The sequence below is a fragment of the Antechinus flavipes genome, chromosome 2 (assembly GCF_016432865.1).
Source record: "Antechinus flavipes isolate AdamAnt ecotype Samford, QLD, Australia chromosome 2, AdamAnt_v2, whole genome shotgun sequence".
NCBI lineage: Eukaryota > Metazoa > Chordata > Mammalia > Dasyuromorphia > Dasyuridae > Antechinus > Antechinus flavipes.
Window position 1 is genome coordinate 676,670,694 of NC_067399.1, and position 12,750 is coordinate 676,683,443.

Here is a 12,750-nt window from a genome sequence, read left to right on the forward strand (position 1 = left end):
TCACAACCAGGAAGTGCTAAGTGTCTGAGGTCAAATTTGAACTCGGGTCCTCCTGACTTCAGGGCTGGTGCTCTCTCCCCTGCGCCACCTCGCTGCCTTTTTTTGTACTGTTATTTTTCTTTTCTTTGCTTTTCTTACTTTGGGGACGTTTGGAGGATGAAATGAGACCAGGGATATAAAGTGCTCTGTACCCGCCATTAGGGGACCGTTATCAGTGCCTGTTTTTTCTTACTGATCTTTGGGATCCTGGACGCGATGAGTAAGAAAGAGCCAATGTTCTCTATTTCTTAACTTGGCGTCTCTATAATAACTCTCCCCCTGAACTGCTGGCCCAGGACAGACCGGGCAAGTCCGGTTCGCCGAGCACCCGTTCGGCAAAGAGATGGCGGAAAAAGAAGGGGCTGAAATGATGGGTGGAACCAACCTGGTGGGGATGAGGCGATGGCCGGCCTCCTGCTGCGCAGGCGCTTTCCTGGAGGTCTCACTCAGCCGGGCGGCTCTGCTCAGAGGGTCTGCGGGCAAAGGCTTCTGGGGAGGACTCGGCTTGTGCGTTCCCTGCAACCAACACAACACAGTCCCATCATTCAAGGGGAAGGGGAGGGGCCACAATCCCAAGTTCTTAGGAAATTGTCCGGGGCTTTGGGAAGGAAAACAGTGAGTTTGTGCTCATTGTACATTTTACCTCCCAATTAACCAAAAACATTCTGGAAAAAAAATATATATATATATGTATAAAGAGCCTCTTGGAACAACACTCTCCCCCCTCCATGGCTCCCACCCACTACCCCTACTCCAGGGACCGTGGTCTTCATTTTTAACTTTGCTAACCTAAGACTCACGGCTCTGAGCAGCATCGTGCAACTGCAGCCCTGGGAGCCAGGGCTGCCTCACTGCCGAGCTTAAGCAGGCCCCAGGCCTGTATCCTCCTTAGGACCCGATGCCCAAGAAGGCCCGGGGAGCCCCGCACGAGTCAGAGCCACGGCTCCCTTGGAGGGTGACATTCACTGCGCCCCCAGAGGGAAGTGGGGCAAACACTCGGAGAGACGAGAAAGACGGGCGGCTCAGTGGGTGGGGGTCGGACGTGGCTGTGGAGCCGGGAACTTCGGCAGCTCCTTCCCGCGGGGACTGGCAGGAGGGTCCCGGCTTCCAGGCAGAAGCCCTGGCACCAGCAGCCCCCGAGCCTCATTCCCATCTCAGGAGCCTCCCTGGGTGACTCCAGGCCTTTGCTGCATAAATGGCAGCTACTAGTATTGTTGGCTCTGGCATCGAACCAAGGCTGACCCGGGGCCCTCAGGCAGCAGAGACTAGTCTCTACCCTGAATCACTCTCATGGACGGTCGGCTCCCGCCCTGACACAAGCGTCCTTAACAAGACTCTGAGAGGGGCTGGTACCCAAGGATCAGCTGGCTCTGAGGGGGCTCCAGGTGCGAAACCAGGGCCCTTTATTCACCGAGGAGCCGCTGCAAGAACCGGCCGGTCCTGGGGAGGGAGAGTGGAGCTCCGTGGACCCCTTTAAGCAATCCCTGCCAGGATGACTTATCGCCACCTCAGCCCTTTCTATCCGAGGAAACAGCATGACTGAGGCGAAGCATGCCCAGAAAAGGCCCGGCCTCCGGACAGCTCAGGCTCCCATTTCTTTTACTGGAAAATCACAGACTGAGAGCTGGAGAGGATCGCAGGGCCCCGGGCTCATCCCCTCATTTTAGAGGAGGAAACGAGTCCCAGGATGAAGGGACACAATCAAGGTGAGGGCAATCGGCAGAGCAGGGTTTCTATAGCAGACCTTCTGACTCCATACCCAATGTTCCTCCTGACCCATTCTTCTTCCTCTCCTCTTCCTCTCCTCCTCCTCCTCATTTCCTTTCTCTTCTTCTTCTCCTCTTCCTTCTCTTCCCCTTCCTTCACCTTTCCTTCCTCCTCCATTCTTTCCTTCCTTCTCCTCCTCCTCTCCTTATTCTTCCTCATCCTCTCCTTCCTCCTCTTCTCCTTCCTTCTCATTCTCCTCATTTCCTTCCTCTTCCTCCTCTCCTTCCTCCTCCTCTTCTTCTCCCTCTCCCCCACCCCAACTCACACACAGAGCACAGGGTGGTCTGAAAACAGGATCAGGAGTTTAAATCCTCCCTTGGATACTTATGGGTGTGAGGAGCCTCAGTTTCCTCATTTAAAAGACAATCCTACCTATTCCACAGGATTTTGTGAGGCTTCCATGAGTTTCCAGGTATAGAACACTTTGTAACTCATAAACCCTCCCATGTATCAGCGACTGTTCCTCCCATTATTTATTAAAAAAAAGAATCAGGGCACAGCCAGGAGGCCACATCACTGACTTCATCCTGCAGTCCCTGACCCCCCCCCCATTTAATGTTGAAAATAGCCACAGGATTTGGGATTTACCATTTTCTTTGTCATCCACTAGCATGGTTTTGTTTCTTTTTTTAATCACAAAAGTTAAACGCAAGCCTGTGCCGGTCAGTCTTGCCCATCATTTTAAAGAATTTTCCACTCTTATCAGTTCCCTCCTGATTAAAAAAATGGAATAAACAGATCTTGCTTATCAAGGCCAATCTCTGCCAAGAGGAGAGACCGCTGCCAGGGAGAAGGCAGAAGTGCTGGAAATATTCCTGAGGCATCAGGTGCAGCCCGGGGGGAAGGAGGCGAGTGCCTGGGAATACCTCTGGCTCTGGTGGGAGGCAGCTAATGCGAGTCTGAAGGATTCCGCCAAGGAAAACAGCTCCGGTCTGATTTTAAGTGAAAATACTCTCAATTCTCCTGCTTCAAGAAGCAATGGAATAGTAACACAATCTGTCATTAGCAAAATTATTAGCTTTCTTAGAATATGACAGATTGCATCCAGGGCACTGTTTTTAAAGTTTCAACTGAATCTTTCCTTCCTTCCTTCCTTCCTTCCTTCCTTCCTTCCTTCCTTCCTTTCTTCCTCTCTTCCTTCCTTCCTTCCTTCCTCTCTTTCTTCCTTCCTTCCTTCCTTCCTTCCTTCCTTCCTTCCTTCCTTCCTTCCTTTCTTCCTTCCTTCCTTCCTTCCTTCCTTCCTTCCTTCCTTCCTTCCTTCCTTCCTTCCTTCCTTCCTCTCTTCCTTCCTTTCATTCTCTCTTCCTTCCTTCCTTCCTTCCTTCCTTCCTTCCTTCCTTCCTTCCTTCCTTCCTTCCTTCCTTCCTTCCTTCCTTCCTTTCTTCCTTCCTTCCCCTTCCTTCCTTCCTTCCTTTCTTTCTTCCTTCCTTCCTTCCTTCCTTCCTTCCTCTCTTCCTTCCTTTCATTCTCTCTTCCTTCCTTCCTTCCTTCCTTTCTTCCTTCCCTCCTCACCCTCTCCATCCATTTCTCCTTCTCCCCCTTCTCTGTCTCTCTCCATTTCTCTCACATAAATAGAAAACAAAATAAACATTATTTGAATACTGTAGGTGCTGGATTGCCTTTTTGTTGAAATAAACTATAATTCCCTGGGGACTTTGTTTTTTTATCTTCAATAGATGTTTGAAATACACTCAATATTCTTGTCAAGTGAGTGCCTTGGTCTAGGATGCTGTTGGACCCTCCAGACCAGAGGTGCAGCCAGTATTTCTGCTGGATGGACCAGACACTTAATGGTCATCATTGGAATTATCCTAAACTTTGTGACCTTTAGCCTTTCCTAAATGCATCACGTGATCACTGACTGTGCCCAGCCTCCCCCTGAATGCAGCGGCTCTGGTTTCATCCCGGTGCCCGTTCCCTCCAACAGGGCTCGGCAGGACCACCTGTGCAGCGCTTGCCTCCTGACGCAGCCACCAGAGGGCAGCTCGTGTGCTGGGCCCTCCTTGAGTTTTCTTCAAGTTACATGGCTACCAGTGGAGCAGATGGACTATCCTTGGCCCCCATTTCTTTCTTTTGCCACCTAACTGACCCATGTCCACTCCCCCCACCCCGCTCTTCCCATGACCCATTCCTCTGATGACGTCCTTTATACTATTCTCTCTGGAGCACTGATTCCTTAGTTGTACTGGGCCGGGGCTGCTCATGTCCCCCATCTCCATTCACTGCCCTCTAGTGGACCTCCCAGTGAGTGAATAACTGGTGGGGAGTGGTCACCTACGTCTGGGGAGACGGGCTGGGGTGGACTTGGGGTTGAGAAAACACAAGTTTAGACTCTGTCTCCATTATTTATTAGTAGTCACTGACTTCTAGCCTGACTTCTTCCCTCCTTTGTAAAATGGGGCAAACAGGAATAGAGGATCAAACCTTAAAGGAGCATCTGAAATGTGTATTATCATCACCATCATCACCATATTCATCATCATCATCACCATCATCACCGTCATCACCATCATCATCATCATCACCATCATCATCATCGCCATCATCATCATCATCACTATCATCACCATCACCATCACCATCATCATCACCACCATCACTATCATCATCATCACCACCATCACCATCACCATCATCATCGCCATCATCACCATCATCATCATCATCATCATCATCACTATTATCATCATCACCATCATCATCATCACTATCATCACCATCATCATCATCATCACCATCACCATCATCATCACCATCATCACCATCATCATCATCATCGCCATCATCATCATCACCATCATCATCATCATCATCACCATCACCATCATCATCATCATCGCCATCATCATCTTCTTCATCATCATCATCACCATCATCATCATCCCTGTGATCATTCCCAATGTCATTTTCACATGGACTGTGATGAGGAACTTCCAGAGCCCTAGGATCCCCAACTCCTCACAGTTCTGAGCTGAAGGGGCCGGGGGTTTAAGAGAAGGTCACAGGAAAGGACAATTACCATAAGAAGATCAAAAGTGAACACAATAAAATGATAAAGAATAGATGGAGGGGGCAGCAGGTGGCACAGTGGTTAGAGCACCAGCCCTGGAATCAGGAGGACCTGAGTTCAAATCTGGCCTCAGACACTTAACATTTCCTGGCTGTGTGACCCAGGGCAAGTCACTCAACTCCAATTGCCTCAAGAAAAGAAAAGAATAGATGGCGGCCCAGGCCCAGGTGAAATGATAAAGAATAGATGGATGACTCCATTCCAGAGGTGACAGGGCTAGGGGATGACGCAGGAAGTGAAGCTCACCGAGAGCCTCAAATTTTTGCAATGACTTTGGCTCCATAGAATGCCAAACCCCTCCTGTAGACAGGCGAGTGTCCCCCATCCCAGAGGGTCAGGCCCTTGACCTCCCCTCTGATGTCATGCCTACTCTAGTTACTGCCCTAACCCTGCAGATGGGACATCACTCGGTGTCCTGGAACAATGAAGCCCAGGAAATTGTTCCAGGAAAAAACAGAGAGCAGAGCAGGGCGTGACTGAGCTGGATTTGAACCCAGATCTCCAGGCTTGTGCCATTGTACCTCAAAAAGGGCCTGGTGCTCGCTGGGGGCAGCCGGCCTTTAGATTTCCATGGTTTTGCCATTAAAGACGTGTCCACTGACATCATCATCCCTACAGGTTGGGGGCCAGCCTCTGCTCACCAGGATAACTAGGAGGGATTTTCCAAAGATTAGTTCTGGAAATCGTGTCCTCAGTCAGCAGTGGGTCCCAACTTGAGCCAAATCCTGGTGGACTGCTGCAGGGACGCGTGAGCAGAGTAAGACGGGCCAGAAGAGCTGGGTTGGAATCTTGTCTCTGTCACTCCCCGTGTGTCACTTAACCACATCGGGCCCATTTCCTCCTCTGAGGGGCTGGGCCGGGTAAATTATGGGGTCTTTCTGGCACCATTTTGTGATGATCTGTTAGGGATGCTGCAAGGGTGAATACTGGTCTGGGGATGGAGGTCGGGCTTTTCAAGGTTCCTTCTAAATTTGATGAGATAATTCTATCTCGGTCAAATGTTCTTTCATCCAAGTCCCATTAGTCCAGGCCCCAGTGGCTACCAGTTACCCTTCATGTGACAGCTCCTCTGACCCTGGATATCTGCCAGGTGCCCTTTGCTTACCTGCCTTAATCCGGCATCATTCCGGCCCATATTCTCCCTCCTCCTTCTCCATTAGAGCCCAACAACTTCCTAACATTTCCCCAAAAACAGGGTTTGAAAAAGGCAAAATCACCTTCATGCACAATGGTGCAACGTCCCTAGGAACCACAGGGTATCACGGAGGCATTTGAGAGATGCAGTTAAATATGCCGGGATGGGGGCAGCCTGAAGAAGTGGGGGGGAATATGCTCCTCGCACGCTGAATAGGGCTGCGACTCCGCTAAATGCCCAAGAACTGTGTACTGATCAGTGCTTTAGCTCCGTCTCCCCCAAATATGCTACTTCTGAGGAGGTAGAAAACAGGTTTCTGCATGTGACACTGAATAGGGGATTTCTGTTTAAATTTCTACCATTTCTATGACACCTTTCCTAATTCTCTTGACTATGGAAGAGGAGGAGGAAGGAGAAAGAGGAGAAGGAAGAGGAGAGGGAGGAAAAGGAGAAAAGGGAGGAGGAGGAGGAGAAGGAGGAGGAAGAGGAGAAAGAGAAGAGGGAAGAGGAGGAGGAGCAAGAGGATAAGGAGGAGAAGGAAGAGGAAGAGGAAGAGGAAAAGAAGGAGGAGGAGGAGAAGGAGAAGGAGGAGGAAAAGGAGAAAAGGATGAGAAGAAAAAAGAGGAGAAGGAGGAAAAGGGAAGGAGAAGGAAGAGGAGAAAGAAAAGAAGGAAAAAAAGAAAAAGAAGAAGAGGAGGAGAAGAAGAAGGAGGAGGAGAAGGAGAAGGAGAAGAGAAGGAGAAAGAGAAGGAGAAAAAGAAAGAGAAGGCAGAAAAGGAGAAAAAGGAGGTAGAGAAGGCAGAAGAGAAGAAGAAAGAAGGCCATCGTGGAAGCTGAAACAATAGTCCTGTGAGGGGTGCTAAGGGCCTGAATAAAAATGGTGCTTGTGTGAATAGAGAGAAAAAAGGATATCCAAGAGACCCTATGGAGCAAGGTATGGCCATTGGTTGGATCCCTGGGCTAATGCTAAGGCTATGAATCCGGGAGACTGGAAGAAGGGTGCAGCCTTCTACAGAGAAGAGACATATGTCAGGTGGGCAGAGGATGACAAGGAGTCCAGGAAATAAGGTAAAGGCAATAAATAATAAGGGTCAGTTTTGGGTGGACCGAGTTTAGATAATAAGGACATTTAGTTTAACTGTCAAATGCACAGGGGGTAATGTGGGACTGAAGATCGGAGGTTTTGCTAGGTAGATCTGGGAACCATCTACAGAGAGATACAGGTTAAATCCATCTAAATGCATGAGGTTACCAGGTCAGAGAGTATCAAGATGGAAGAGGAGACATTCCAAGATCAAACCTGGGGAACACCCACGTTTGAGGGGCTTGATTTGAAGGATGAGTCAGAAAAGGAGACTGAGATGGAGCAGACATTGGTAAGAAGAAAAAGCAGAAGAGATGTGTCATAAAAATCCAGAGAAGAGAGAAAGTAGGATGACGGGATGGTCATTTGCATTGAAAGGAGCAGGAAGGGTAAGAAACATTAGACCTGAGAAAAGAGCATCTGATTTGGCAATTATGAGATCAATGGTATCCTAGAGAGAGCAGTTTCAGTTAACTGATGATCGAGTCCGAAGTCAGATTGCAAAGAGTTGAAAAGAAAGACATAAAAAAGAGCTACAGAATGACAGCTCGATGAGATGAGGGATCTAGTGACTGTAATACAAAGATGGAGGATACGGGCCCACTTGAAGAGACCAGAGAAAGACGAGGATCATAGGACGGGTGAATGAGGAGGAACCACGCTGGAGAAGGCAGAAGGGGATTGGATCACTGTTACATCTAAAGGGCCACTTGTTATCAGGGACTGGAGGGAAGGATGGAGAGCTGTCAAAACAACATGAGATGAAGGGAAAGGAAGAAAGATCATCCTGTGAATGAATGACCTTTTTCTCAGAAAGATTGGGAGAAGGGGAGAGGTGGGAGACTTGAAGAGAGAAGATCTGGGAAGAATATGATGGAGAATAAATTAGGAGAAAGTCACTGCCCTGCGAAAAACACAAGTTGGTGGGACCTGGCCATCTTTGTTGTGAGCCCATGAGGAGAAGGAGGAGGAGAGGAAGATGAGAAGAATACAGAGTGAGGCTTGTTAAGGGCCTGAATAAAAATGGTGCTTGTGTGAATAGAGAGAAAAAAGGATATCCAAGAGACCCTATGGAGCAAGGTATGGCCATTGGTTGGATCCCTGGGCTAATGCTAAGGCTATGAATCCGGGAGACTGGAAGAAGGGTGCAGCCTTCTACAGAGAAGAGACATATGTCAGGTGGGCAGAGGATGACAAGGAGTCCAGGAAATAGGTAAAGGCAATAAATAATAAGGGTCAGTTTTGGGTGGACCGAGTTTAGATAATAAGGACATTTAGTTTAACTGTCAAATGCACAGGGGGTAATGTGGGACTGAAGATCGGAGGTTTTGCTAGGTAGATCTGGGAACCATCTACAGAGAGATACAGGTTAAATTCATCTAAATGCATGAGGTTACCAGGTCAGAGAGTATCAAGATGGAAGAGGAGACATTCCAAGATCAAACCTGGGGAACACCCACATTTGAGGAGCTTGATTTGAAGGATGAGTCAGAAAAGGAGACTGAGATGGAGCAGACATTGGTAAAAAGAAAAAGCAGAAGAGATGTGTCATAAAAATCCAGAGAAGAGAGAAAGTAGGATGACGGGATGGTCATTTGCATTGAAAGGAGCAGGAAGGGTAAGAAACATTAGACCTGAGAAAAGAGCATCTGATTTGGCAATTATGAGATCAATGGTATCCTAGAGAGAGCAGTTTCAGTTAACTGATGATCGAGTCCGAAGTCAGATTGCAAAGAGTTGAAAAGAAAGACATAAAAAAGAGCTACAGAATGACAGCTCGATGAGATGAGGATCTAGTGACTGTAATACAAAGATGGAGGATACGGGCCCACTTGAAGAGACCAGAGAAAGACGAGGATCATAGGACGGGTGAATGAGGAGGAACCACGCTGGAGAAGGCAGAAGGGGATTGGATCACTGTTACATCTAAAGGGCCACTTGTTATCAGGGACTGGAGGGAAGGATGGAGAGCTGTCAAAACAACGTGAGATGAAGGGAAAGGAAGAAAAATCATCCTGTGAATGAATGAGCTTTTTCTCAGAAAGATTGGGAGAAGGGGAGAGGTGGGAGACTTGAAGAGAGAAGATCTGGGAAGAATATGATGGAGAATAAATTAGGAGAAAGTCACTGCCCTGCGAAAAACACAAGTTGGTGGGACCTGGCCATCTTTGTTGTGAGCCCATGAGGAGGAGGAGGAGAGGAAGATGAGAAGAATACAGAGTGAGGCTTGTTAAGGCCTTGGAAGAGAGGAGTGGGGGGGTTGAGATGAGAGAAGAATGCCGTGTTGAAATGCTCCACCAAGGGAGGTCGAGGAAAAGGAGGGAAGTGAGGTCACAGCCGGAGTGATGACCTGGGAAGGGCCCAGAGGTGAGCGGACTAGGTCTGATGAGGATGAAGGCTAGAGTTGGGGGGCGGGGTAAGGCAGAGGAATAGATGGAGCAGCGAGAAGTCAGGATCACGTAGAGAAGTTGCAGTTTTTGACACTTGTGGGGGTCGGCAAGATCCAAGGGCTCCAGACCCCAGGGGAGGGTCCCCGGGGCTGTGCTCGGGTGGAGTGGAGAAACAGGTCACGGGCTTCAAGGACGATGGATAAGTAGGGGATTAGAGTGTTGGGGGGCTTCAATATGCAACATCAACCGATCAATACCTGTTGAAATCCCTTACCACAAAGGCAAATATTGAGAGAGAGAAGACAGAAGGCTGAGAAAGGCACTTGTCCTTTCTGATCTGGGAGCCAACAAACAGCCAACACCACTTTGGACTCTGATGGTGAGACTTTCAAAGGAGGGACTGCAGAGGGATGGTCTCGAAGGGAGGTTCAGAGCAGAAGAATTATGTCCCCTCCTCTTGGACGTGAGAGAAGGTGTCTCCAGGCAGGGAGAGGAGAACTGCAGTGTTTTCTGGGGAGAAAAGAGGACTGAAGATGCCCAAAGAAAAAGGTCTAAAATGAAGGGCAGTTTGTTAGTTTTGAAAGGGAAACTCCCGGGGCAAGGTTGAAAAGGCAGGTAGTGTCGGGGTGGGATATGGGAGGGCTAGAGTTGAGGGAGATGAGAGTAAGAGAACAGAAGAGGGAGAATGGGAGGTGGGATGGTTTCTTCTTAGGCAGTTATTGATGGCAATGATTCAACAGCTCTGGGACTGGGAGAGTAAGAGGGAGCAAGAATTTGCCAGCCGTAGAAGGTGAGGGGCAGGGAGCAGTCCAGGGAAGATGAGGATGCTGATGGTCTTGGAGGCTCCACTTTAGGGTCCATAGCTGGGGGCAGTGTGCTGGGGGAGGGGCTGGAGCTGAATTCCCCTCTTCCTTCATATTTCCTTCATATTCTCATGTTTATCTTTGTCCTTGGGACAAAGGACTCGGCTCGCTTTTTGCCTTTATGGTCTCGGGACCTCTCACGGGGTGTGGACAGAGATTCTCTGTGGACATTTATCCCTGTGAATGACCGAAGCCCTTCCCAGGCTCCCGGGCCCTTCGGGGCCCTGTGTTTGCCCCTCTTGGAGACACTTCTCAGTGAGCTCACGTACCGCGGGGGTTTGTGCCTGAGTCTCATCCCCCCGCTGACCCCACATTTCCCGTCCCAGCTACATCTTCTTCGTGTCCACCCCCACAGCCGGACCCGCGCTCGGCAGCCGGAGCTTAACAAGTGCCCCCCCCGACCCCCGCCAGGTTCTGCTCCAAAGGCCCATAAATCTCTAACAGGAAAAGCGGCCGCAGCTTAGCAAACGTCCCGCTCAGAGCGGCCGAGCCTCCGCACGCTGGAGCAAAAGGGGAATGGTTGGCGGAGGGTAAAGTAGAAACTGGGGTCTGCAAGCTCGGGAGAGACACGCGAGACGCCAATGTCCTGGGCATGGGAAACGGCAGCAGCCGGGGCCTACCTGGGCCTGCCTGATGGCGGGGTTGGCGGGGAGAGGTCTCGCAGGCACGCCCTGGTGACCCGGGCCCTGAGGAAGGGGCAGCAGGAGGCCAGCGGGGCAGGGGTTCAGGTTCTTCACCGGGTTGCTGATGTTGATGTTCTGATACTTTGGTGACCTTCGGCAATTCTCCTTCTGCCCGGGACAAAACAAAGGGATCACAAGCCAAATCAGAGCCACGGGAGGTCATGCGAGGGGACGGGGCTGATCACCAGGATGTGGGAGGGAGAGCAAACCGGCCGATTCTGTGTAGGGAGCAGGTCAGCGCCCCGGCCTCGGGCACAGCTGGCACAAAGACCGCTCCCAGCCTCTGCTTCAGAGACACTTGGGAAGCCCCGGGCTGCAGAGCAAGCCTTAGCCTGGGAGCCAGGCTGGAGGAGCAGCACAATCCCCAGCGGGTACCCGCAAAACCTGTTAATTCTCCCCAGTGTTGGCGAGTCACTGTTTCAGTCACTCCTTGTGGCCCCCTTGGGGCTTTCTCCACAGAGATACTGGCTGCGTTCACCACTTTCTTCGCTGGCTCATTTTACAGAGAAGGAAACTGAGGAAAACTGGGTTAAGTGACTGGCCCAGAGTCACACAGTGCGTCAATGTCTGGGGCTAGATTTGATCCTCCTGACTCCAGGGCCAATGCTCTATCCAATGAGCCCCCTGGCTCTCCTAACTATTTCTAGCTAGTGTCTGCATTCAGCAGCTGCCATCAGCGATGCCCTAATCCTGCTCTTCATCCCAGCCATGCTCCCCTAGCTGAGTCCTTCTGACCCAAGGTTCAAAGGCTGAAACAAAAAGGTGAGACGAATGGGTAGGTCCGTACTGGAGCTGTCCATGGAAAACATTCAGATAAATGACAGAGAATATGTTCAAATGTCTAAGTCGATAATAAGTTGTTATTCATAAAGAAATACCAAGTTGATTTGATAAATCAAAAAAAAATCTCACTGAAGTGTATGAGAGAAAAAGAGAGAAAGAAAAAAGAGAGAAAAAAAGAGACACACAGAGAGAGAGGGAGAGAAAGAGAGAGAGAGAAAAAGAGAAGAGAGAGAAAAGAGAGAGAAGGAGAGGGAGAGACAGAAAGACAGACAGAATAAGAGAGAGACAGAGATACAAACAGACAGACAGACAGACAGACAGGGGAGGGGGCAGTGGATGAACAGCACTGTAGGCAAACGCAAACATTTTTGCATCCACCAGACCAAAAGACTCATGTTAAGATCACGACTCTGGAATCCCTTAGTCCCTCAGGCAGCTTCCTGAAGGCATCACTTTCAAAGAGGATGATGAAAGAGGAGCACTTCAGAATTGAGTGTCAGGTTTTTCTGTCTCTTTAGTTTCCAAAACTCCTTCCCCACCGGCCATCCCAATTTTCAGAACCACATTAGAAACCAAAACCAAATCAAGATCCCATTTGTAAATATGCTGCACCACCTGCAGTACTGTGTGCAGTTCTGCTCCAAGAGGTCCAGATCAGGGTGACAAAGATGATACAAGGATACAGAAAAATCAAAGATGAAGGTTGGGAGGGGATATAATATCATAAAAAAGGGTAGCATGCATTTAATCCCTGAATCCCAGAATCTCAGATGCTGGTGGAACATAAGCTCTTTGAGGGCAGGAAAGATTTCACTTGTGTCTTTGTATGAGTTGTATGAAGTTCCTTTAAGTTACTTCCAGCAGTTTTATGATCAGATTAGTGTTGAAAGGGGACAAAAAATTATTTTTGCATAAAGAAAATGAATTCATTCAACT

General features: G+C 49.3%; 1 protein-coding gene across 1 annotated transcript in view; it reads right to left on the reverse strand.

The window, feature by feature from the left end:
- ADAM12 (ADAM metallopeptidase domain 12) overlaps positions 1-12,750 on the reverse strand; it is a 282,504-nt gene that overhangs the window by 7,459 nt on the left and 262,295 nt on the right. Inside the window, exons 21-22 of the mRNA XM_051973876.1 lie at positions 10,969-11,139; positions 425-555 (exon numbers count right to left, since the gene is read on the reverse strand). Of these exons, the coding sequence (XP_051829836.1) occupies positions 425-555; positions 10,969-11,139 (302 nt within the window). The remainder of the gene's footprint in view (positions 1-424; positions 556-10,968; positions 11,140-12,750) is intronic.